Source organism: Cucurbita moschata, unplaced genomic scaffold (assembly GCF_002738365.1).
Source record: "Cucurbita moschata cultivar Rifu unplaced genomic scaffold, Cmos_1.0 Cmo_Scf00028, whole genome shotgun sequence".
In the NCBI taxonomy this organism is placed as follows: domain Eukaryota; kingdom Viridiplantae; phylum Streptophyta; class Magnoliopsida; order Cucurbitales; family Cucurbitaceae; genus Cucurbita; species Cucurbita moschata.
The window spans coordinates 1,064,346-1,091,480 of record NW_019268544.1 but is presented as its reverse complement, the minus strand read 5'-3'; the positions used below and the strand labels follow the sequence as shown (position 1 = coordinate 1,091,480).

At 36.9% G+C, this 27,135-nt stretch overlaps 4 protein-coding genes across 6 annotated transcripts; 1 reads left to right on the top strand and 3 right to left on the bottom strand.

The window, feature by feature from the left end:
• Positions 1-775: 775 nt before the first annotated feature.
• LOC111463068 (protein trichome birefringence-like 9) lies at positions 776-3,583 on the top strand. The gene is made up of 4 exons (XM_023106881.1): positions 776-1,200; positions 2,058-2,447; positions 2,962-3,120; positions 3,211-3,583. Exons 1-4 carry the CDS (start codon positions 776-778, stop codon positions 3,533-3,535), a joined length of 1,299 nt encoding a protein of 432 aa, XP_022962649.1. The 3' UTR covers positions 3,536-3,583.
• Positions 3,584-7,199: 3,616 nt separating this feature from the next.
• On the bottom strand, positions 7,200-12,563 carry LOC111463459 (mRNA-decapping enzyme-like protein). Its single transcript, XM_023107405.1, has 8 exons — positions 12,086-12,563; positions 11,776-11,816; positions 11,590-11,639; positions 11,005-11,149; positions 9,907-9,963; positions 9,401-9,524; positions 8,124-8,597; positions 7,200-7,477 (listed from the first exon to the last, which is right to left on the bottom strand). The coding sequence occupies exons 1-8, from the start codon at positions 12,242-12,244 to the stop codon at positions 7,421-7,423; spliced, it is 1,107 nt and encodes a 368-aa protein (XP_022963173.1). The 5' UTR covers positions 12,245-12,563; the 3' UTR covers positions 7,200-7,420.
• Positions 12,564-13,849: 1,286 nt separating this feature from the next.
• Positions 13,850-15,567, bottom strand: LOC111463456 (casparian strip membrane protein 1). Its single transcript, XM_023107401.1, has 3 exons — positions 15,154-15,567; positions 14,930-15,053; positions 13,850-14,258 (listed from the first exon to the last, which is right to left on the bottom strand). Exons 1-3 carry the CDS (start codon positions 15,450-15,452, stop codon positions 14,040-14,042), a joined length of 642 nt encoding a protein of 213 aa, XP_022963169.1. The 5' UTR covers positions 15,453-15,567; the 3' UTR covers positions 13,850-14,039.
• Positions 15,568-16,652: 1,085 nt separating this feature from the next.
• Positions 16,653-26,684, bottom strand: LOC111463343 (probable UDP-N-acetylglucosamine--peptide N-acetylglucosaminyltransferase SPINDLY). Of its 3 annotated transcripts, none has more exons than XM_023107239.1 (18): positions 26,215-26,684; positions 25,484-26,006; positions 24,121-24,282; positions 23,855-24,030; positions 23,638-23,713; positions 22,371-22,499; positions 22,081-22,200; positions 21,922-21,990; positions 21,753-21,834; positions 21,572-21,666; positions 21,359-21,423; positions 20,338-20,536; positions 19,764-19,958; positions 19,394-19,488; positions 19,161-19,296; positions 18,831-19,048; positions 18,528-18,655; positions 16,653-17,498 (listed from the first exon to the last, which is right to left on the bottom strand). In XM_023107239.1, exons 2-18 carry the CDS (start codon positions 25,892-25,894, stop codon positions 17,104-17,106), a joined length of 2,751 nt encoding a protein of 916 aa, XP_022963007.1. In that variant the 5' UTR covers positions 25,895-26,006; positions 26,215-26,684; the 3' UTR covers positions 16,653-17,103. The 3 variants fall into 3 exon arrangements, with proteins under 3 accessions (XP_022963007.1, XP_022963008.1, XP_022963010.1); XM_023107240.1 differs by having other exon boundaries at positions 25,484-26,001; XM_023107242.1 differs by having other exon boundaries at positions 25,484-25,974.
• Positions 26,685-27,135: the final 451 nt, after the last annotated feature.

Below are 27,135 nucleotides of genomic sequence, written 5' to 3'. Positions count from 1 at the left end.
CAGATTTTCAATTTTGAGATTTAAATTAAAAATAGTTCATCCAAAATTTTAAAAATACAATTATCTTTATATAATCTTATTAAATGGAATTTACTCCAACTAGATCTATTTCAATTTATCTGGTAATATCATAAAAACTATTTTCCTAAAATTCCGACCAATAGCCTTTAACCTTTTATTTAGACTTTACTATGACGATGGATTTACTTTCTTAAGATTGCTTCCAACTAATTTCTTGACTAGAAAAGATAATCACTAACATAATATCACTTTCTTCTTTTAAAGTTCAACTCCCCGTGATTTAAAATATATAGCTTAACCAATTAACCTATACTCATTTGATATCTATTTGAATTGCTGAATCGCGAAGTAATCCAATTATAGATATCTTCGTCAATCCAAAAAAAGTCCAAATATAAAAAGTTAAAAGACTATAATAGTATATCAGTTTCAAGGTCACTTTCAAAGCATAGGACGATCTTACTTGCTTGTTTTCTTCACCATTTCTCTATCTAAATCTGCAAACTACAGATGAATTTCCATGAACAATATTGAATAATGATGAATATGGTAAGGTAATATTTGATTTTATTTTCATGAACAAAGTGGTTTTGATTTTGATGGAAGGAAATTATGTGGATTAAAATTGTTTCCATTTTCTGTGGGGAAAAAGTCAACTGGTTCATATCCCCCTATAAAGACTGGCCATGCATTCCTAACTCCCAATTGTTTGATTTCTTTCAAAAATATAAATTCCTTTGTTCTTCCTCTTTCAATGGATATCCAAACGGAGCAGCAACCCTTTTCACAAAGACCCATAATTCTTCTTGCTTTCCCCATTAACAGAACACTCTGTTTTGCTCTGTCTTTTCTTCTCCTCTCTGTTTCTGCTCTTTTCATCTTCAACTCCTCCGCCACTCCTTTCAATCACCAGTATTATGATCTCTTACGTTTGCATCAGTTCTTGTTGCAAATCTTTCCCGGAAACAGTCCGAGTTTGTCGTCGACGACGACGTCTCTGTTGCCGAGAGCTTGTGATTACTCCAATGGGAAATGGGTTTGGGATGAAAGTTATCCATTTCACTCCTATACTGAGAATTGCCCCTTTGTTGATCCAGGATTCCGGTGTACTCAGAATGGCCGGAAAGATGAAGGTTACCGGAAGTGGCGGTGGCAGCCGGATGGCTGTGATATTCCCAGGTATGAACATGGCTATAGGCTACTTGTCTTGAAGTTATTTGGGAGCTTGAGTTTTCATTTTTTGCATACAAAAGTATTATCAATTTTAGACTTTTGGTATAATCCTGGTTTGGAAAATATGAAATTTGATGTTGAGGAACCAAAAAGGGTAATCTTGTTGGATCTTCCCAAAGAATTGGATGAACATATGGAAAATCTAGATTTTATTTCATGTTGAAAAAAAATTCCAAAATAGTTTCATTCTAAGCTCAAAATGGAAAGTTTTATAAAAGAACAATATTTGCTAACAATAAACTTAGGCCGTTATAAATGGTATTAGAGTCGGACACCGGACGGTGTGCTAATAAGGATAAATGGTATCAGAGTCGTAACACCGAGCGGTGTGCTAATGAGGATAAATGGTATCAAAGTCGCACACAGAGTATGATAATGAGGACAAATAGTATCAAAGTCAAACACTAGTCGGTGTGCTAACGAAGACCTCGAAGGAAAAGCGGAAAAAGACCATTTCTACTGCCATTAAGATTCAAATCATTGCAAAGAGATTTTGTTTGAAAAAAATAGTTTAAGAACACTTACATGTGCACCACTAAGTTTTAAACCATTACATCCTTTAATAGCCCATCTGGATTATTATTATTATTATTATTATTTTAGCATAACTGTGAAGGTTGAATTTGGCTTATAAATAATGTCAATTATTGAACATTGCTCAAACAAACCATCTTAATCTATAATATATTTACATTCTAGATGGTTTGACTATCATTTTAATAAAAAAATTGTTTATGCAATAAGTTCATGTCCATTACCTGTATCTGATATGGTTGATAACCGTTTTCTTGTTCCAACCTTAGATTCAATGCAAGTGAGCTGTTGGAGAGAACTCGAAACGGGAGGATCGTGTTCGTTGGCGATTCCATTGGAAGAAACCAATGGGAGTCACTGCTATGCATGCTAACACCTGCAGTTTCAAACCTTTCAACGATATATGAAGAAAATGGAAAGCCAATAAACAAGCACAAGGGGTTTCTCAAAATGCGATTCCAAGAATACAATCTTACAGTTGAATACTACAGAGCTCCTTTTCTGGTGATCATCGGCCGACCTCCTCCGAACTCATCCAGTGAAGTTAACGCCGCCATTCGAGTTGATGAGATGCATTGGTTTTCCCAGAAGTGGGTTGGTGCAGATATCTTAATTTTCAATGATGGCCATTGGTGGAATGAGTTCAAGACTGTTAAAATGTATGGCTTCAATCTTCTCAACCTACTTTTGACCCAAATTTCAAAAATAAAAAGCTAAATTAGAAAAAATACTCTAGTGTTCGTAAATGTTTCAAAACTACACTTTAAGAAAATTTTATTAGAATGTTGAACAGAAAATCGATGTGGCCGAATGTCTTTCTTCTCGACTTAATCAAGACAGGATCTAAGAAACTACTACGTCGCTCCAAAGTCGACGCCACATCGGCTTTTTGTTGAACATTTTAACAAGTTGTTACTTCACAAGAGTATTTCTCTAAGTTAGCCTTCAATGAGCTTGACTAAGACAACATTTCTAGTAAAAAAAGGAAGAAATAGAATCATTTCAGTGAGTAATACAAGTGTCAAGACCATATCAATATGATATTAGAGGTTTCTAATCTAGAAGTAAACATTTGATCAGATTACTGCTTTTGAGATCAATCAAGAACACAGACCTTCATTTCTATCCATAAATGGGAAAAATAACTATAGAAGACATCCATTTTTGTTTCAGGGGTTACTATTTCCAAGAAGGTGGGAAATTAAACACGAGTATGGATGTGATGGAAGCATTTCGGAGGTCACTGCAAACATGGAAGCGATGGGTAGAGGAAAACTTGGATCTAAACAGAACTCATGTTTTCTTTCGCAGCTGTTCTCCTGTTCATTACAGGTAAATTATACTGTCAGGAAATCTGTTGTTTATCAGAAATTAACAATGGTTAGTGGCTTTGTGAAACAAGCTTTTGACATAAACTTGCAGGGGTGGGACATGGAGTGAAGGGGGTCACTGTGACACTGATAAGGAGCCAGAAAGAGACTACACAAAGCTGCAAGATGAACCAGAAAACAATATTTTCATTTCAGATGTAATCAAACAAATGAATTATGTAACACATAAAGTTCAGTTCTTGAATATTACATATTTGACAGAATTCAGGAATGATGGCCACCCTTCAAAGAATCGTGAGAACGGCACATCTGATGAAGCTCCGCAAGATTGTAGTCACTGGTGTCTGCCTGGAGTACCAGATACGTGGAATCAACTTTTTTATGCTAATCTATTGTCAAAAGGATTCAGAAAGTAATGCTATGTACGTCCAAAGAAAAATAACTAATCTCATGTTTAGAACTCAGCTTCTTCCTCACATCTTTTTTATTGAAATTTACAAAAGGACAAGACATTCCAATATTAGACAGTTTACACTAGGATATACCTTGGTAAACAACATTGTCGAAGAGTTTTGTATAAATTTGTGTCTTTTCTGCGAATATTCTTTGATTTCTTTCTTTCCATAGGTTCCAAAAGAAAGCCATGACGAGGTTTTTCCATTGTAGGACTTTTGCATTCTTAAAGGGTGGTACGTTAAGGCCATATCCAAAAGATCCTTTACCTCCCAAGGAAATATGAGATGCTATCCGAATATATTGAGAATCGTTGTCAAGAATTTCTGAGCGTATGTGTATTGCATAAATAAGTGGCTTTGTGATGCGTTTCCTTTCTTGCATAATGGACACCAATTTGGAAACGGTCATGCAGGACAATCTTTTCTGAAGATTTTTACTTGTGATAATGGTTTTTTGTGTTATTTCCCAAAGGAAGAACTTCATCTTTTTAGAATGATGTCCTTTCCAAATTATCTAGGGTGAGATTTGTTGCTTCTATTTTTTCCCCTATGTCCATCAAAAGGATTTTATAGAAAAGGATTTTATAGAGAAAGTCCATCAAAAGGATTTTATAGAAAAGGATTTTATTGAGAAAACCCTGTCAGTGTGGGGAGCCAAGTTAACGAGTTTGCTTCATTTGACAATACCACTGGGGCAAGGTCAAGATTTAATTTTGCCTATTCTGTTGCTTCATTATCTTTTAGGTTCCTACCTAGCTTCAGGTCCTAGAATTTGTTGGCAACATTCCACGTTTCTTTGATCGTGACTTTTTTGCTATGAGGGAATCTATATAAAAGTAGATACTGCAGGATTAGCGCGGCATCTTCAATCTATGGGCTGGTTTAGGCGAATTCGATTGGTGATGAGGTTTTGATGTTTCTTTATGTACTTCCATTGGCGCCTTTGGAAGATGGGAGGAGTGGATTTTTGCATGATGTAAGTGTATATTTTAACCTTTTGTATCTAAAAGAACTTTAAAAGGTTTCCCTACCTCGTGTGCTATTTAAGTTGGACAATAGTTTTTTTTCTCCCTGAAAACAGATGTAGTTCTCTTCTTACGCATAATGTCCAAAAAAATGTGTGAGCTTCCGTCAATGATCTTATAGGAATTCTGAGCTTCAATCTTTAGAGGAAGCAATATTCTTGTATTTAGAATTTTACTAAGCTTTACTTCCTTTGATAATGGCTACACCCAAGTGTGCTTGCTATTTCTTTAACTTAAAAAATGATGGCCCACACCTTGTTCGATGGAATATTATAAACCTTACTGCAGAAAAGAGAGGACTTAGTCTTTTCTCGATACAAAAAAAGAACAAAACTCTCGTTGCAAACGTTTTATCCACTCCTTCCCCCCAGCCTCTCTCTGACCTCTTCTAATCTGGCCCATTTCCTCAATTTGGAATATAATTCCTCTTTCTGCTAAAGGCAAAAAGAATTTTCCAGCAAGTTTTATCGAGGAACCAAGAGGAAGCAAGATTTAACTACAAACAAGGACTCAAATCCAAAAGAACAAGACCAAGACCATAATTATAAAACGACCTAGTGACCAACGCTCGCAAAAAAGCATTGAACCTACTCACCCGACTTCTCGAAATGGACATCAGTAAAAGAGGGAGGGAATGTATATTACTCCTCCACCAATCTTCTCCGTGTAAAATGTTCATCAACCTCAATATGTTTTGTCCTATCACGAAGGATTCGACGGTGAGAAATGGAAATCAGTGCGTTGTTGTTACAATAAAAACACATGAGCACCTTCTAAGAGAATTTCAATTCTTCCAATGGTTTCCTTATCCATATACCTTCTCAAATACCATAGGCAAATGTCCTAAACTTAGCTTCAGCACTACTTCTAGCCAATACACTTAGCTTTTTCTTCATTGAGTAACTAGATTCCCTTCAACAAAGGAACAGTAACAAGACGTAGATCTTCTATCTATGGTTTTGCTTGCCCGATCAACATCAGTATAAACCTCAACATGCACATGGTCATGTTTCATAAACAGTATATCATTTCTTAAAGGCCTTTCAAGTATCTTAAAATTTTATAGACAGCTTCAAAGTGAGTCGATTTTGGGGCATGGATAAACAAACCTACCATTCTAATAGCAAAAGTAATGTCAAGATGTGTGTCAAGTTTCCTCTTATGTCCTCAATTAGACCAACAGTCAGCAGAGAAAAAAAAAAAAAATCTAGAACGATAACCATGGCGCAAACCCTAATCTAGATAAATTACAAACCTAAGAGATTACAAAGAAGCAAGCAATAAGTCAAATACAAATATAAGAACACACACACACAGAAAGGAATCAAACAATCATATCATCATAGTACCTTGACGGAAGGAAGCTAGTTCCCTGAAATTCAATTGGCATATACAACGAATGAAACACAGCTCAAGATGTTGCAGTTAAGCTCCTCCAGAAACATAGAAATGGAAAATCAGAAGTATAGGAGGAAGAAAACTGTGCGGTGAAATGGAATGGAAAGGAATGAGGCTTGTTTAGGAAGAAATGGTGTTCATCTTCTGCACAGTAATATTGAACCAGCCAAGCCTTTTCCGTTATCCACAGCCACATTGGCTCACCGGCGCGCCAAACCACCCAACGCCAGCAGATTTTGGTCCCGCGATAAATTCATTTTTTTAAAAAATAAAATAAAATATCTCTTAAAAAATAATAATAAATTAGTGAAATTACCATTTTAGTAAAGAAAAATAAAAATTTAATAACTTAAAACTTCATTAAAAATTGAATATTCTTCCAATAAATTAACACATTTCTAAGACCTTACTGATAATAATTTTTTTTATTAACATGTACAATTTATTTAATTATTTATTCAATTACTCACTTAAATCCATTTGTTTATTTTATTTCTCTAACTTTTATTAGTTTATGTAAAAATTATGATTATTATTATTATTATTGCCAAATTAATTTTTCCAAAATCCAAAATCTATTTCTCCAACCTTGGCTTTACATATTTATCCAAGTAAATATTTACCCCTCATCATGATTTTGCTACTTTGCGGTGAAAAATTTGTATTATTTTCGCTTAATTTCCATACACAGAGGTCTATCAGTGCAAGTCAACCGAACATTAACGAGTAGATAGATGCACCTCTCGTCTTTACTTAAGATTCTCTCAATAAAACACACTCATTCCAACGGTGTACCTTTTGCATGATAGGTCAGCGAGAAAATGAGAACAATGACTTAAGCTATTAGGTATAGACACTTTCCAGAGGTGGAATCCTCGAGTTCTTCCTATTTAAGCCGAAACCGATCAATCCAGCCATAAGAAGATCGAAGAGAGCTCTAACAGGCCATAGAGGACCGAACCCATGTATGTAGCAAAATACGGGGATGACTTGTGGCTAGGGATGAGGGTCGGAATTAAAAAATTTAAAGAATAAATATGAAGGCTTTTTTTAAGTAAAACCAAAAACAAATATTTGTTGCGTAACATGAAATTATAATTTTACAATCCAAGGCAAGCAAATGCCCAAAACAGAGTGAAAACCTGGAAACAAGGAAGCAGAAGTTCGTAAGGCTGAACCAAATTTAGAAGGGAGTGGTTAAAAAGTACCAAACTGAAAGAGCTTTGATAGCAATGCCTCAATCAAATCAAATAAAAAGAGCTTAAAGAACATGGAAACTCTTTATAATTTTACACTGAACAGACGACTCTACACTGGAATCACTAATTTTAGGCATAATTCCAAGTGAGTTATATACACGTCTAATTCACACATATCTATCATGCCCAAACAAACCCACCTCTCTGCCCTTTTGAAGATATACTCAAGAATGATGCATCTTCAGCAACGCTTGGTAAAACTTATCGATAAATTGATCGTCCTAAACACAAGAATAATTCCACAGGTCAGCCACTGCCTCAGAATTCAAAAACTAGTGTAATTTGTAATTGAACTGAATAAGAAAACAGAGTCAAATGCAAGAAGTGAAGCCCAGAGGAGCCATGATCAATGAGAACATAATCAGTTTCAATTTGCAATGCAATTGTAGTTATTTATGATAGGGCTACTGCTGAGGGTATTTATTAGATCCCATATCGGTTGGGGAGGAGAACGAAGCATTCTTTATAAGGGTGTGGAAACCTCTGCCTAGCAGACGCGTTTCAAAAACCTTAAAGGGAAGCTCGAAAGGGAAAACTCAAAGAGAATAATATCTACTAGCGGTGAGCTTGAGCCGTTACAGTATTAGTTAGTGAGCTGGTCAAAATTGACCAGAGTTGCAAGGAGGAATTGTTACGAGACAATTGACATGAATACGGGAAGGAGGAGACAGAGAAGGATCGTTGATAATTTTATTTTTGGGTGAGCTTGGCTTGATGGGAGGCTCCTAGACTCTCAATATGCTTAAATGGGCTGGAACTCTGTCTCTAGCATAGGTAGCTTACCAATAAACCATACAAGGCACAACATTCTAACGCTGAACCGAAACTACAGGTCATAATATTGCAGAAGAATAGTGAGAGAGATACCTGAACAAGCATCAGAAGTGCATCACGAACTTTGTCCCGGCTAATAAGAGGCGCATCATTGAGAGCAGGAGCAGAACTCGGTGTAAGTGAAGGCGGTGGATTAGGTGGTGGAAATGGCTGGAGCATTGGGGTACCATATGGGCTTTGTATATTAAGTGGAGGATGAAGTGTAGGCATTGTCATGGGTGAGGGCAAAGAGGGCCTCATTGGTGCAGAAGAAAAGGATGGAGGAGGAAAGAAAGAAGAGGGCTTCACAAGATTAGTGACCTGATTAGCGCTATTGTTTGGGTCAGGTGGTCCGAAAGGAGTGGTTAGCGAAGTTGAAGCTGCAATGGGAAAAGATGGCTGTGGAGTCAGTGCAGGAGCAGATACAATGTTAGGAGCAAGCAAAGATGGAGGGTTTATAGCAGAAGCATGATATGGCTGCCTCGAATCCGGTATACTTGGAGCATTGCTTCCAATATTCATAGCCGCCTGCAGAAATACCATCAAGGTCACCAGAATGGCATTGAACATAAAATAAACCACAATGAGCAGAAAGGAAAGCTCAGTAGAATGAAACGGCATATATACATAAATGCTCGATTTTGTAGATATCATACCAACGAAGACGTCATTGGTTCGTAAGAAAATGGGAATCTTCCAAACATAGTTCTTCAGCACAAGGCAAAAAAGGATTCCATTTCCATAAATGTTGTTATACATAATTTTTTGCCCAGTTTTTCTTGGTTGGGGGAAGATGTACGGAATGAGAAATACAATTTTTACTGAGCAATGGAAGAAAGAACAAGAAAGGCACTAAGGGAGACATAAATATTTAACAAGAAGTTTAAAAGTAAAACAAGAAGAAACAATAGGATTATAAATATTAAGTTGATCCATGCATTTTAATTATATATAAGCTGATATATTTTTAAATCTGGCAGATGAAAATCATCTCTCATGAGCAAACTTATTTGTCACATTCCCAACCATTTTACCCTGAGGTTCAGTTATTGAAGCGAGAGCAGACTGACGCCAAATAACAGGAAAGTTTTGTTTCATGGTCGGAAGATTTTTATTAACTAAGAATGAGCGTTAGTTTCGGCTTCACAAAATGTTCCCTTTCTACAATTCTAACAAACATGGTTGGATAAGAAAATGTTTACAGTAGCCCAAGTTCCATAATATGAAGATAACATATTGAGTTCATGAAAATGAAGCTATAAACATTCCCAAAAAATGTAACTAAAAGAATAAAAGGAAGGGAGAAGAGAAAAGGGACAAAGAGCACTAACACTAAAGAAGTTCACAAAGGAAGGATCTTCGTGGGCATCGGTGGCAGTAGAGGGTGGTGCTGAGGGCTCCAGCGGACCTTCAATAATTGACATAGTTGGCACTGCCTCGAGCTCCTCGAAGTCACTGGGTAGAAATATAAATGAAAAGACAGTTATAGAAAAGTAGATAACTTGTTTAATTATTTAGCTGTATAGGATCATTTTGCATTGGACTCTCTTTTTCTATCACCCTCTTACATTCTTTCATTTATCTTAACGAAGAATTGGTTTTTAACTTCGAAAAATAACGCTTCTCAATAATACAAACAAATAGGCAGGTAATACGATGTGGCCATTTTTGTTCGTAAGTGAACCATGGTATGGCTTCAGTTAGGCAAGATACTACTCATATAACAAGTATAGATACCAATATTTCCAAAAGGAAATTACTATGCAAGCATAGAAACTAAAGTGTTTCAAGGCCATACAAAATTTGCTTGAAATTATTACAATAACAATATATTTACCCCTTGCTTGACGAAACTTTGGACTTTAAAGGAACCTTCGAGAATGCATTAAGTATCCTGCAAAATAAAAGGCACGAGTATGCCTCATGATATGTAAGAAACCCATGAAATATCTACGAGAAATTTCTTGACAGTACAATGAGGGGTATAATTTTTAATAAGAGAAAATTCATACGAAAAGGTGAAGAAGGGACTTCGTGCCCAAGCCGAACATGGAAAGTGTGGGTTGGAACTATGAGGGAAAAAAGGCCTTACTTTTGGTATAGGGAAAAAAAAGTAAGCAAGGAAACCACAAAACGCCTCGTTTTTCTTTTTTTCCCCCGAAACAGAGAACAATATTATTACTAGGGAGACCACTGCATTTGGCCATGTAGTCCGGGACCCCTCAACGGAACGATAATAAATCCCAATATGAATTAAATAAACAGCCTCATACATATTTGCAAGAACCCCATATAGCTTATAAGGTAATGCTCTAATATGCAAATTGACAAAAAGCGAAAAATTTCCCTCTGGACACAGATTTATAGAGGCTTAAAATACGCGAGATAAATTGCAAAAGGAAAACCCTTCCGTACTACCTCATCCCAAATTTGTGTGAACTGCAAGAAAAATCAAGAAACAGTTCACCACTTTTTCATTAATAGCAACCTATCCAGAGGAAGTGCAGATATGGGGACTTCTGTAATCTGTTTGGATAGTGTACAATTACCGTACACGACCTTTAGTTGGAGTGCTTCACTCAAAACTTTATGTAACTTGTAACAGCCCAAACCCACCGCTAGCAAATATTGTCTACTTTGGCCTGTTACGTATCGCCGTCAGCCTCACGGTTTTAAAAACGCATCTATTAAGGAGAGGTTTCTATACCATTATAAGGAATGCTTTGTTCCCCTCTCCAACCGATGTGGGTCTCACATAACTACACCACCCATTAATTTAACATTTTAAAGAAAGTTTCATTTCATTTACAAGATAAAGATCAATAAAATGGTGTAATTGATAAAATTTTCACAAAACCCAGATTTCATAAGCTAGTTATATGACGACAACAATGATTTGACTAACAAGATATCAATGAACAAAGGGGTATTATACCTACTAAAGAGGTTCGCAACATCCTCGCATTCGCGTGGGTTGTAAAACCAAATGCCATTAACTTCTTGAGCAGCATTCCGGTACAATAAATAAGGAGCTTGCACTTCATACTCGAAATCTCCAAGTAGATTCTCCACTAGATTATCTGGTTAAAATAAATAGACAGATTTAAAGCTAAGTTTCGAGCATACATGGTTCATTTCAATCTCATCAATATCAGTCACATGTAACTTCACCAAGATAGAAATTCAAATCTTGTTGAGAACAAAATGGACAATGTAATTTACAACATCCAAGATGCCAATTTCACTTATTAGATAACCGATTAACACTTCAAATTGTGTGTTAGTACAAATACAACCAACAATTTTCACTACTTTGAAAAGATAGCAAATTGCAAGCTATAAACTGAAGATTCGATTTGACCATTCGAATTTCCCGTGCTAATAAATTTGTTGGTCTTAACACATACTATATAAGTTGTTTGTAGCCAGCTCAACCATTATGATATCATTTGGAATTAATAGTAAGATGTAACAATAGCTCTATAGGATAATGACCATATAGATTGTGTCGATTACTGACCTGTGTTGCGTCGATTCATCACAATGAATTGGAACCGAGGTTGAGCATTTCTTCAAACAAGAAGACTCGTATATGAACATCAGGAAATTCAGAAACAAAATCTCTAAGGCCAAAAACTACAAAACAAACATTTGCCCAGAAATCTTTTATTAAAAAAAAAAACAAACAAAAAAGTAATGAAAAAACCTCTTCACTACGAAAAGAGATCCTTCAACGTCCTTCCGACTCTGCAACCATACAAAAACGAGATTAAGAAAACAACCAGATATACCACCTTCCATCAGCTTGGAAGGAATTACAGAATAGGAAATTGTAAACACTATTTCGTGGAATAAAATTCCTAAAATTTCCTTGCTAATCATGCCAATAATGCTGATTCGATCCGATTTACACAATAGATCGAAAAGAAACAAGAAACATAAGATCTTCAATTCAAATTCAACCTCGCTATGAACAAAACCCGAACAACAATGAAACAACAGGTTTTACGACTAACCCATTGATTGGTCTCGATATTAAACTCGTAGAACGTCACATGGGCTGCGGTGATTAAAATTTCTTCAATGAAAGGATCTATTCTCTGCAACACAGTTAGATTAAGCATTTTGGTGCTCTGCTGGTCAAGATTCGGCATCAATTTTCCGGATTGAGTCATCTTCGATCGACGGAGGACTTCGTTATCTAAAACCCTTGGATTCCTTCGCTCCTGAATCTCAGCCCTTCCGTTCTTTTCCCGGGAAAGTGACAGCGGCTAAAGAGAGACCAAATCAGCTTTGCGGGCAACGAAAATGGACAGTAATCTGGTGAAGGTGGAAGGTGGGCAGCTGAATTATAGATCGTGAATTCTTTCAACTTGCACTTCTCTTCTCTGCGTAAAATTAATACATTACTTCTGTTCTTCAATCTTGATCTCAATTTTTCATTCCATAAGATTTTGGACTTTACTTAATTTTTGTCCAAATTAGGTCTTTCTTTCTCCCTCTCCCCCCTTTTACCTTCTCTTTCTTTTAATTAAAAAAAAAACTAAATTATACGAATATCTAGAGAACTAAAAAAAATGGTAATAATTTGTCCTAATATTACATATTTCAAAGGAAATTTATTAATTCCGTTTAAAATTTTATTCGTGACCTCAGCATCGACCTAGGTTTAGATCGAGCTTCTCGTTGACTTAGGTTATGTTCTTGGTTACGAGGAATTTTTTTTTTTCTATTTGTCTAGAGTAAAAATAGTCTAAAGCTCAACTTAAATTGTTTTTCGTAATGATAAGGCAGGTAGTCTTTTACTACCGAGTAAAAGAAATTGAAACTCGAGTTAGCACAACATTAATTGGACTGAACTCCTGAGCCTTGGTAGAGTTGCTGCAATGTGGGGTGTTAGAGGTTGTTGCCTTGTGGCCATCTCTCAGAGGCTGAAGTTGGACGCAGAACTCTGCTATCAACCTAGTCATTCTCGCTTGTTGACCCTCTCTCTCTATCGATCGAGCTGCTTTGTTGAGGTAATAGAAAAAGAAAAATTGAATTGATGGTTAAAGTTATGCTATTTATGTTATAATATCGAACACTTCGAGCTTACCTGTTAAAAATTCAAACGAGAACGTTTCAATGTGTTTCTTAAAGAGTTGCACTCCAATAAAGATAAAGAAAATTAACCCGTTTTTTTCTAAATAATTTTAGGGCACCTCGTTATTTCAATATATATATTTTTAATCATATTTATCTATTTATTTTATCAGTTGACTTATCTTATTTGTTGACCATTCGTAGAAGTCTATAACATTGAGTCATCTTTTGAAGTTGTCGAATTAGGTTAGGTTAGGGAGAATTAATATATATATATATATAACAACCATGAGACCGATCATTGATTTTGTCGTGATTTTAAGGTTAAACGAATGGAGAGATCACTATGACACAACTCGACAATGATTATCAATCAAATTCTCTGATGTTACGTCATAGGAACGTTCAACTATTCTTACCATCAAACTCGCTTACAATCAAATTTTATCGTTAATATATAAACGAAAACCATCTATCTACGCTTCATAAATCATTTATAAACTTTTTTTATATTACATTTGAAAACTCAGGAGTATTTTTAAAACGTGATACTAACCGTTCGATTCATATAGTAAAAGTAAATGTATTTATTTAACTCTTTAAGAAATTGTTCTCGAGAAAAATTCAAAATTTTTTTTTATTAATTTAACCTATATATTTTTTTTTTAAAAAATCAAATATTTAAAGATTTACTCAAATTTGGTAAGATATATATTATAGCATAATTTTGAACTTTTTTACATAAGTCAAAGTCAAACCCAACAACCATTGTAAAATAAAAGAGAGGAAATTACATACAAATTTTCTTAAATATCCCAATTCCACAACACACCAACAAACACACAAACCAAAGTACCCAAAACCTTAAACTTTTGAGTAATCATATGATCAATGGCTGTTTTTGAGGGACAGAGCAGAGAACAAGATGAGTAGAAGAAACAGCAACACGCCGGCGAACGCCCCCACCACAGCCCCACTCGCCTGCTGACAAAAGTCCCCAAATTGGTTGCAAATCGCCAGCCAGTTTGTGCTTGAGTTCCCGGCATGAGCTATGTTCAACACCGCTGCTGCTGAACCTGCCGCCGCCGTGTTCAGCGTCATAGCCACCTGCAAAATCCAAATTTTTAGCTCACACTGTCCTCTATGTGTTTTTCCTTTCGAGCTTCAGTCAAACTTTTTAAAAAGATGCCTGCTTGAGAGAGATTTCTACACTTTTATAAAAAAACATGTTTTGCTTTGTAGCCGATATTGTTCTCTTTGAACTTTTCACTTTCACACTCTATCAAGATTTTTAAAAAGTTGTCTATTAGAGAGATTTTTACACGTGTTTTGTTCTCATATTGTCTCTCTCGGCTTTCCCTCAAAAATTTTAAAATGCTATCTATTAGAGAGAAATTTTCACACCTCTGTGTTTTGTTCTCCTATTGTCTGGGCTTTCCCTTTCGGGCTCCACTCAAGATTTTTAAAACACTATCAACTAAAGAGAGATTTTCACAGCCTGTTTGGTTCTAATATTGTCTTCTTTCGATTTTTTCTTTCAGGCTCCCCTCAAGGCAGTCTACTAGGGAGAGATTTTCACACCTTATAAAGGTGTTTAGTTCTCGGGATATAGTTATCTTTGAGTTTTCACTTTCCTGCTCCCCTCACAATTTTTAAAACTAGAGCTTTCAACACCCTTATAAAGGGTATTTCGTTCTCCTCGCGAAGAGACGGGATCTCACAAATTACTAGTTAGAATCGAAATGGGTTTGTTTTTCAAGAACAAGAAAGGAACTTACAGCGTCCAAAATCAACAAGAGAAGGCGAGCCCCAACGGCATGTGGACGAACAATGCAAACAATTGAGAATGGAATTGATAGCATCACATATCCTGCAACTATCCCCATTGCTATCACAAAAAACCTGCCAAATTCAAGTAAAATTCAAACGCTAAATCATTTATTATATGAATCAAACTCAATTATAACATAAAAAAGTAATCTTTTTTGGAACAACACCCAACTGGAAAGTGGGCAAATCATCATAGCTAGCTTCAAACTGGAAGAACTGAGTGAAAAACGGCAGAGTCTCTTCACTAGTTCCCATGGTAGCAGCCGCCGCCAGCGCAGCTGCAAGGACACCAATTCTCAGAATGATGTCAAAAATGGCAAGCCCACGTTTCATCCGGTGGGTTCCCCTGTCTGACCGGACAGGAACCGGCGCCGCCGCCAGCAGCGGTGTCGTACTCTTCTTCTTGGCAATTGGGCCGCTGTGATTGGTGTCAGGGGCAACGTCAATGGCGGTGGATTCGGCGTTCTTCATTTTTGCTCTGTTTGTTGTTGAGATTCGAGTTTTTTAAGAATCGGAGACTGTAAGTGGTGGGGAATGATGAACAGAGTTGGGATTTAAATAGAGAGAGAGGAACAGGGGATTTGATTGGTGGATGGAGCAGATGAAGTGGAGGGAGTTGTTGATGATGATGATTAAATTACCTTCTCCATTTGGGAATCAAGAACAGAGGAGCTTGTTTTCTGCATATTCTTATGTTCTTTTGAATAACAGTAATAGGTAGGGAAAGTGATGCATGATGAGGAAGTAGCTAACCAATCCTAATCCAATACGATCAAGATCCTTCTTTTATTTTTTTAATTTCCAACTTGGTTTTGTTTATAAAAAATAATTAAATAGTTTTATTAATACTTTAATTTTTTTTTAATTATTTGAAAACACTTTAAATTTTTAAAAAGAAAAATATTCTTACCATATCATTATTTCAAAAATATTTGAAATTTAAAAAGTAACATTAAAAAAATTTGGAGTAACAGTCAGATTTTTTAATTAATTTTTATATATATACCGTTAGAAGGTGTTAATTTAATTTTTAAAATTTTATAGGTATTTTCTAAAACAAGGTAAAACAATGTTTTAATTTTTTAAAAAAATTGAAGGATAATTTTTAAATACTATTAAAATTTAAGATTATTTTAAAATAAATACAATAATAATAATAATAATAATAAAATTTGCTGTTTCTATATATATATTTTAAACCTTTTTAAAATTTTAGAGTATTATTGAAACTTTTAAAAGTTTGTTATTTTAATAAAAATATATTTAGAACAATTTTAAAGTTAAAAATATATTCAGAATTTACCATTTTTAAGAATTATATATATATATATATATAAAAAGTTTTTCTTGTTCAATTATTTAGGATTACATGGGGTAATTTTTGTTAAAATAAGGTTTTTTTTAGAACAAAAAAACTATCTTTTTTATTAATTCGACGTTAATGATTGTTTCGATCATCCATAATAAATAATATGTCAAGACGAATTAAACTATTAAGACTCATAATAATAAATGGTCAATCCTCCAAACGGTAAGACATTTGAATCGCTAAATCTAATTCAAAAATAGTAAATGACCCGTTCTAGTTAGTACTAGTTGGGTTATATTTTACTCGACCTATCAATCGAAGAGTAGGGAGGTAGACATGAATGTTTCATCCAACGAACGCAGTTAGTTCATAGGCAAATATTCCCATTAAGAGAGTTCCAACAAAACCCAAATGATATCTACAATTCTCGAAGATCTAACACCTAATGATACTCATTTTACTTTCTTCCATGGAAAATGCATCGCCAATAACAGCATCATAATGGGGTTAATAACAAACTTCAGAACGTTCCCAACCAGACACTTCCTACACAAGCCATTTCAAATTTTCAAGGCACCAAAACCTCTATGATATACACCTAATTCTCTATGATTCGGTGGGCGAAAAAAATGCAGTACAACTATGTCTAACAGTAAGTTCCCAAACCTATACGTTTCTCCAGGCAAACGTCGAACGTATCGATCGTTTGCAACCTCGTTCTTGACCATCAATACTCCGCAGACGTGCTGCTACACAGGCCTCACCTGCTCCCTGTAAAGTTTTTTAAAAGAACTCCACAATTACCAATCAAATTCATGTTTCAATCGAGCTTGCCTGTTTTTTGGGTGTCGGATGCAACGGATCTCTGTTTTCTCCATGGGGGGAATCGTCAAGGGTGTCGGAGGAAACTGGACAATGACCGTTGGATTTGATAGATGTCGGAGTGATTGGTTCTTCCATGGCTTCTTGCTGTTGTAGGATTTCTATGCGTTTCAATGATGGCACGTCTCCTTCACAGTACCTGTGCCAGATTTTGCGATATGTGGACTCTAGACCAAGGATGAAATTTGGGCCATCACAAACGGGAGACTTTGCCATGAAATTCCGGAGACTCATTCTTAAGTTGGAAAGAGCTGTTACATCAGATGCTAGCTGCAGTGCCAACTTTACATATTCTTCCTCGTTTTTAGCTACAAGGTGTCTTAAACCTGTTTAGAAACATCATGCAAAAATGTCGAGTATTCAGATTAAGATCGACGATATAAACTTGAGAACGAAACGAGAGACAACAAGATGTTTTGAATCAGTCTACAGTTCTAATTTATTGTTATGGCCCCTCCGTCTTTAAGCACCAATGTCGGTGTTCAAAAGAGATTCAAACTTCTATGAAAATCCTACCGAGACTCCATCTACAAAAACAATGGAGAGAGTCTCTGTGAGATCCCATATCGGTTGGGGAGGAGAACAAACCATTCTTTATAAGGGTATGGAAACCTCTCCCTAGCAAACGTGTTTTAAAAACCTTGAGAGGAAGCCTAAAAGGGATGGGCCGTTACAAATGGTATCCAGCTCTGGGCGATGTGCTAGCGAGGAGCCTGAGCCCTAAAGGGGGAGGACATGAAGCGGTGTGTCAGCAAGGACACTGGGCCCCAAAGGGAGGGTGGATTGGAGGGTCCCACATCTATTGGAGAAGAGAACGAGTGCCAGCGAGGATGCTGGGTCCTAAAGGGGGTGGGGATTGTGAGATCCTACATCGTTCGGGGAGGAAAACGAAGCATTCTTTATAAGGGTGCGGAATCCTCTCTCTAGCTAGTGTGTTTTAAAAATCTTGAGAGGAAGCCTGAAAGGGAAAACCCAAAGAGAACAATATCTGCTAGTGGTGGGTTTGGGCTATTACAAATGGTATCAGAGCTAGGCACTAGGCGATGTGCCAGCGAGCCCTGAAGGGGGAAGAACATGAGGCAAGGTGCCAGCAAGGATACTGGGCCTCGAAGGAAGGGTGGATTGGAGGGTCCCACATTGATTGTAAAAGGAAACGAACGCGAAACAATGTAACTGATATTCGGGATGGAGTTTCGTTCAAGGCATTTAGTCTAATTCCTACAAAATATACTTCATTTATGATTCCCTCTCTGTTTAGTTTGGTAATTGTTAGATCAACCAAAGCCAGGCCACAAGAAGGAAAGGATGAAGATTCAAACAACGATGAACGACGAACAAAGATAATGGTTACTCACCAACATTGGTGAGAAGACTAACGCCAACATTGTGAGCATGAACAGATCCAGCCATTGTTACACATGGAACTCCCATATACAATGATTCACATGTAGTTGTCGTTCCAGCATACGGAAAAGTATCCAAACTACAACACGAAAAAACAAAACAAAACAAATAAGAAACCTTAAAAGTCTCATAAACGACAAGAAGAAATCGAGAACTGTACCGTGTCATTAAGCCAATAATGGCAAAAATATAATGTATTTAAAAGAAACCATCAAAACACATAATATGAGGTAAAAACTCTTCTCAAACTTTACCTAATATCCATTAAGGAGTAGGCCTGCATATGGTCATGGTTCAGAAGAATGAGAGGAAGAAGATCGACTCGTTGCGATTCTAACCCAAGGTTCTCCAAGGTCGATAGAAATTTCTGTCTCACACTATCACAACAGAAAGGCTTACACTTCACGACGAGTCTAGAATTCGGTATGGCGCATAGAATCCTCGCCCAAACTTGTAAGACTTTAGGCGTTATCTAACGAGGCAAAAGGAACCGAAAAAGGCAATGACCAAAAAAATTATAATTCTAAAATATAAAGAAGGGAATCATGCATGAAGACAAGTACATAATTGGTGTTAATCTGTACCTTAGCTAGATTATTGAAGCTACCAAATGTGATGAAGCCATTAGCAAGAGCTGGAGCACTGGACACGGTACCAGCCTCAGGAGAAGGTGTATAACAAAGGAAGCATTCTGGCAGCCGAACTAGCTCCTCGACGTGCCTGTGATAAATAATGGCATGATCACGCACGTAATTGATGTAAAGCAAAACTAACTCCACGAGTTTTGTCGTTAAATTAGTAGATACACGAGACATACTTCTGTTTTGTATTGGGAGGATCCGCCAACGCATCTGTAATCCGATAATCGATAGTGGGCAAACCAGTTGTGTTTGGGTAGCCAATCCATGTCACCTAAATCAAAAGTTCATAAAACAAGCCAAACAAGATTATGAAAAGCTCTTCCAATTGGCACTAATACAAGGACAAATGTCAAAAACATCTGTAAATAAAATTCGAAAACATCAATGCAGGTATCATCGGGGTTAGTGACGGGCTCGTACCAATTATATACAAACAATATTTAACGATACATAGACAACTATTTTACACAGCAGGACACGAAAATATAACGTAAGTGAAGCAATTGTCAGTCAACCAAAGAACAAAAAATATATCTTCCAACGAACCTGAACAGGCGCAGGTCTACACGCCATCATCCCCAACTTATTATTAGCTGTATGGCCAGTAAGCTCCACCAATATATCCACTTTGTCTTCCCGGACCATGCTTGCAACCTTTTTTTCATCGAGTCCATATATATCCCTCCAAACCCCACCTTGTTTTAAGACCTTGTCCCGAAACCTAATAGTTTTTGCATCAGCCTGTAAAATCATATGAAACAATCCACATTGTAACTCCAGAGCCATTGTAGTTAAAAGAGATAAGGCTAGAAGAGTTATTAAACTTCGAGTCGAGTTAACGATAGTTCTGGATGAATAAACATTAGAGGTTGACGATCACGGCTAGGTTTACTAGAGAAGAATTTGAAAGAACCTGTAAACTGCTAAGCTTTGCTATATTACCGTTGCAGTTTGATAGTCGTTGGAATGCCAAGAAACGGCGCTTTTAGTGCCATTAAAATGGTAAGAGGAAATGCTTGGATAACAAATTATATATGATGCAAAGTGATAATTAAAACAAAATGTACATAGTCAAGCATAATAAGGTATGTAAAAAGTTCGCAACATTGTAACTGTATACCTTCACAACTGCCGAATAGACGACAACTTTGTACTTTGCATAATCATGATGGGCGAGGGGCGCTTCAATGAAATAAGACACGGAGTGAGTAAAATAATCGGGAGACACGTAGCCAATAACAAGTTGACGGTCTGGATCTTTAAGGTTGTCCCATGATGTATATTGTGGATACAGCCTCATAAATCGCCTGCCCCAATCCCTATATAATTACCAACATATCTAATTAAATATAGGACCTCAAGTTTACATCAAAGCTACAAAAAAAACAGAAAACATTTGACATCAACATGTTAGTGCATCGGTATGGAACCATGAAAATAAAAGAATACGCTAGCGTAGACTGTTGATCACAAAAGAAAAAGACGTGCACGTGAATACGGGGCTCCCGTCAACATAAAGGCAGTACTTCCCACCCATTCTCCACACAGTTCCAACATAAAGTAATCAAGCTTGTTCCTTATCTATATGCCTTGGAATAGCTTTATCTGGTCAACCGGCCACTATGGGTTTGAACAGTTTAAAGAATCTCGAACCACCCACTCAGGAAGTACCTTTAACTAATAACAACCGAAATACCATAAGGAACGTCATATCTGGCAAACAGGTCACTTCTTAAGCCAAACTTATAATGTCCTCCCTCAAACTGCAAAACATCGGATACCCAACCTCCCTAAATGTAAGGTCACCAAAATTCTGATATCACTCTCTTTTGCTACATCATCGATTTTGTTCGTCCGTACCTAACAACGAGGTCCTGATGAGTCAGTCAGTTTGCGCATCTGCTTCACCCATGATCAAATTCTCTCTCTCTCTCTCTCTGATGGGAAACAGGGAACTTCGAATATCATGAAAAAAGAAAAGCATTTCTTAAGGTTAAGAATGAGCATCTTTGCTTGTTTTGCATTGTTATAAGAATATAAAGAAGATTTAGAAAGCAAAACAGTTCATAAAACTAAGTTAATGCACGCAAAACTGGCAATGTAGAGACTTAGGAGGGGGGAGGGGAGGAATTATCAGAAACCTGTGAGCCTCGTATAGTTTATCGCCATGTCCTTCATCAATGTAGTTCATAGCAAGCAGTCGGTTCTGCAGGAACAAAAAAATTGAACGAGAAATCATCGTTTAAGGAAGAAAGTAAAAATTTAGAAATATGAAGACAATTTTATTGAAGGACCTTAGCAATAATTGAAAATAAAGATGCCCGATTGGCACTACAAAATCAATAAAGAATTACCTGGCCAGCATTCCGGGAGTCGGGGTCTATTTTAAGGCAGCGTTCATAAGCATCAACTGCCATGGAAATATTCCCAGCATCCCTATGCAAAACTCCTGCACCCCAACTAAGCAAATGGTCATTTTTCTATTATAAATCTTTGTTAGAATTATACATTCCAGAGAAAAAGTTCAGAAGGGACCTAAGTTGTTGTAAGCTTCTGCATAAGTTGGATTTGCAAGAATAGCTTTTTCAATCATGCTTGCGGCAGCGTCCATTTTCCCCTGGTAATAATTGCAATGTTATGAATTAGCATCCAAAGTAAAAGTTCACTTAAAATTCTACTATCAATCATGAGTTAGTACAAGCACCTGGACCGTGTAGACAACACCGAGATTGTTCAAGGACTGAGAAAAGTTGGGTTTTATCGATAAGGCAAGCTAAAAGATAGAAACACAAAAAACGTCATAAGAAGTCATATAGGAGAAGGAAGAAATCAAATGGATAGCTAAGGAATGAAGAAAGACTACTTGATAACATTCTACAGCTTTGTCCAGGTTGTCCTGATCCTTATATATAACCCCTAGATTATTACATGCCTCCGCGCAATGAGGATTGAAATGGAAAGCTAGCTCATAAAAAACAATAGCCTGCAGAGCCAAAGAGATTACAAAGATTACAAGCATTTTAACACAAATAGTTAGAACAGGTAGGTGAGTGGAAGGGAGAGAGAATCGTTGGAGCGAGCAATTTGAATTCAAAAGAAACACTTAGGGGGGGAAGGGGTGAAGAACGGAAGTTATCCGCGATAAAAACGAACCATGTCAAATTTAAGCATTTCACCATATGCAACCCCAAGATTGTACATAGCATCAGCATAGTGCCAATTGTAATACAGAGCTCTCTTATAATATGCTACACCCTGGGCTATATTACCCTCCAGTTTAACCTGAAAACATGATATAATTCGTGATCACAAACCGTCGACAAATCTCAGAGGAAATATAATAGTTTAGAAAACATATTCTAGAAAATTATCAAATAAAAAAAAAAAAAAAAATCCTTGTCATGGAAACCCATTTGATTTGGTTCAATCCATGAAGCTCAAAACACAAGGTGCATCCATAGAACGTTTTGCTTGTAAGAGAAAGGGTGCCCAGCTAGGATGTAGAGGAAGCGGATTTTGGATCCCTTGGAAGGACCATCAACCAATTAAAAGAGAAGTGTAACATCCCAAGCCCACCGCTGGCAAATATTGTCCTCTTTGGCCTTTCCCTTCTGAACTTCCCCTCAAGGTTTTAAAACAAGTCTACTAGGGAGAGGTTTCCGTACCCTTATAAGGAATGCTTTATTCCCCTCCCCAACCAACGTGGGATTTCACAAGAAGACTTCCAGAATCTATCGGCAAAGAATCAAAGAGAGGAAGATGTGTTCCTGTGTTTCATCATCCTTGTTGCAAGGACAGCAGTGTGGGAACAAAGAAAAATAAGGCACTTAAAGCTGAAATTTATCAGTGTTAATAACCCTGTGCTGAATTCCAAAACGTACGATCTTTTTGTGGGTATTGATCCTTCCAAATTGAGCCATATAAAAGAGGTTATGGGTTTCACAGCATGCTACAAATATCATTTAAAAGGGATTTTGTAGTGAAGGATCATCTGCTAGCCTGATTCCATAGCGAAGATCTCTTGAGTGAGATAAGTGAATGGCTGATAATAGGTGGGAGAAACCAACACATTCCTCAATTTCCACTTCATTCAAGTTCCTCCTTGGTCTAAGGCTCCAATTTTCAAATTCTGCAGTCCATGTTCTTATACAGAGATACTTTTCTCCAAGGAGTTGTAGTTAATAGGAACCGTGATGCAAAAGGTACATCCGACAGACAAAGGTTGGGCTATAAGGAGTTGGTTCGTGGGAGATATATGAATGTTTCCTCGAACGAAACCTCCTTTCAACAGGGTGAAAAGTTTTGAGTTTTAGTTAAATTTTAGATTCTATCCAGCCAACTAACAATTGAACATATAAGACAGACATGGTAAATGAAATTAAAGTCAATATAATTTCTAAAAATTGAAAGGGTCAGCAACCTTTGTTCCTAAATCTGTCAAGGCAATTGCCATATTATTCTTCGCAATCTCGAAATTTGGTGAAACAGCTAGGCACCTGGCACGAACGAGAAACCAATCAGACGGATATACAATCAGCATCAATAAGCACAAATACCTGAGATCTGAGAAAAGAATAACAAAGAAACAACAGAGGCAAATCAATGGCAGCATCACAAAACTGAAAAGGTAAGACTACCTCTCATAACAAGCAATAGCTGACTCTAGGTCCCCACGGTTTTTATATATTACGCCCATGTTGCAATATGCTTCAGCATACATGGGTCTCTCAAATGCAGCCTTCTCATAGCAATTAAGGGCTGTATCATATTGCATCATCTCAGAATAGACAACACCGAGATTATAATATGCCGGCTGCAGTTGCATAGGAGGTAAAAGTATAAGAACGTAGTTTAATGAAGGGTAGATGCTCGGAAGTAAGAATATGATGAGTTCAAAGATTACAGCGTAGTGCGGATCTATTTTGAGGGCTTCATAATACTTCTGGATTCCATCCTGACTGTTGCCAGCAAGCTTCAAGCTGGTCCCTAGGTCAGTCAAAACAACTGCTAGACATTCAGCAGCTGGTCGGTAAGAAGGGTCTACTCTCAAAGCCTTTTGATATGACTGTTCAAAGCAAATTGACCGAGTATTGGCAACAAAATTAACATATAGATTTGCAAAAGAAAAAACATATTTAACATAGGATATAAGCAAACAGTTGGGGTAAGGTACGAAATATCGAGCCCTGCAACAAATAAAACTAGGACTTTTATTTAGAGAAGATTAGGTGAGCATGCAAAAGGCCTCCCAATGTGATTACAATTTCCAAACCAAAATTCACCCTCGGACCTAGTTCTAACAAATTCACGCTCGTGCCCATTTGATAACAGTAGGTTCGGTATAACTAACTTGGTCGATAAATTAGGCATCCTTGTGGCTTTAGAAATTTCCTCAAGAGAATTCTAGTCGATTTATTGGATTATGTGTAAAAGGTCCACAAGGTTTGATCCAACATTTGAGATTCTTCTAGGCTTGCTTGTTTTAAATATATCTCCTTCGCATCTCTATGACTAGAAGAAAACCATGAGCTCGAAAGTCCTCTTAGGCTCGCCCGTTTGTTCTAAAATCTACTGATAGGTTCAAGGGGCAAACGATGAAGAATGAAGCCAAATTACAATTCCAAGGAAGAGTGAAGCAATTAATATGAGAATATTACTGTCACGACATAAGGCGCCTATTTACGATAGAAATAGAGTGTCTAAAAGCCAGTCGTTTGAACATGCAGTGCACACAAGTTCTGGTTATAAACCAAGCCCCCTCAGTATCCATCATAGCTCGAGAAAAGCAATGCTATAACAAGCTAATACCGATTACCATCTCCTCAGAATTTTCAAATCTCTACAGTGGTTTTTCCAGGCTAACCCACATTCGATTCTAATTTCTCCCCAGAGTCACTAACACATACAAAAGGACTGCCATTTTTATGCAGCACAGATAGGATTTGAAGACGTTTATAAAAGGCACAGAGAGGAGTCAAATGAACTGAACAAACTAAAAGTTGCAACCAATCCAAGTACATGGTCAATGAAAAGGATATTAACATGCAAGTAGCCTTTGTTAATCTCTAAAATAACACACCAAGATTTCATTCAGGCTCCATATCTGTCTCCGACACTATCAATCTCTACAAATAGAATTGTCACCGTATGCACGTAAGAACGTGGTAATTTTCAGAATATATATGTGGGAAATCAGGTGTCACAGCCATTGGTTTCAAATGAACTACATTCTATATCTCTTAAGGATGTCAAGTTTCATATCATACCTCAGCAGCCTCCACAAGACGACCTTCCTCCTTGGATATAATACCACAATGCGTGAAGGCGCAAGTATTCTGTGGGTCCAACCTGATGGCTTCTGCAAAAGTTTCAAATGCAGGCCCGAGCATGTTCTGCATCTGTAGGCATATTCCTTTCCCAATATGAGCGTCCACATTTTCACTATCTTTCTCTAATACTTTCTCGTAAAGAACAAGAGCATCTGCAAACTTGTTTCTTGATCGAAGAATGTTGGCAAATAAGAGATCATTCTTGCCTTCAACCTTCTTCTCTGCAGAATCTGTGCTGGCCGGAGATGAACTCCTTCTGGAAGAAGACTCTGATCCTTCTAAGAAACCATTTTCTTTCACTGGGACTATCTCCCTTTCACTGCTATCGTCTTTATCTATCCACTCCATTTATGCCGAACCGCACCCTCAGATTTGAGTATCAACAATCCATCATTGATACCTCCAATATGGCTCTAAGATAGAACCCACTGCACCAAATCAGAAGCTTCTTCAGCCTAACCTGTCAAGTAAAAAGCCCTTCAAACGCTACTATTCGATTCCAACCATGAAAAGAAAAGGGCAACAAAAATCACTACACCTTCGTCTAAAACCCCCAAACCCTTAAAACCCAGAAACGAGCAGTAAAGCAGCGTATAAAAATGAAACCCAAAAAAGGGTCGACCGATAAATAATCAATAACAACATGTCGAGAGAGAGTTCACGCTTACACGAAATGTTCAATCCTCCCCACCGAGTAAACAAAGAACAATGAGTGACAGACCAATCCACTGGTGGCCTTAGCAGCTCAGAAGCCCCCTCGGGCCCCAACGGAGGAAGTGGGTACAGAGAAGGAAAGGCCAACGCCAACGCCGGTCACCAGTCACCGGAAGAGAGATAGAAAGAGAGAGCTAGTTAGTAATGGAAATGGGCGAAGGAGACAGCCGAGAGAAGTAGCGAAGTCTCTGCTCTGCTGCTCTGCTTCCCTGCTGCTCTCTTTCGCTCTCTCCGTAAAGGCGTATGATGACGATTCGATATGCTCCAAAAACCCCAAAATCCGTCGGTGAATTGAAAACTTCGAAGCTTCTGCTGCTTAGGGAAAATTAAGAAATTGGTTATGGGTTTGGCTTTGGGTTTGGGCGAAAATTTTGCAATTCACGCCCCTTCCCACTTGCTTTATCAGTGTTTGTAATCATGTTCATGTGTTTTTTTTTTTTAAGCTCCGTTTTTGAAAGTAGGGTTTGTCCGATTTTGTGTTTTGCATAATTTTTTTCAATCTATGAAATCATATATTTATTTTTTTGATAAATTTAAGGTTAAATATCATGTCGTATCCTTTTCTTATACTTGTTTTTAATCGTTAATGTCGTTTGGTTAAAGTTAGACTAAGGCGTATGGCCCTTTTTTTCCTTAATTAAATTTTGAATTTTTTTTATTATTATTATTATTACTGCTCCAACCTAAAGTATAAAGGTTAGACTATTATGTTTTTTTTAATCGAGTTCGAATTTATTTTTTTTAAAATAGAAAATTTTAATTCAGTTCACGCTATATATATATATTATTTTTTTTATTTATGGTCAATACAATCCAAACTTACCTTGTTTCTAAAAATATTAAAAATATATAATGTTTGTAATTGATGCGAGTTA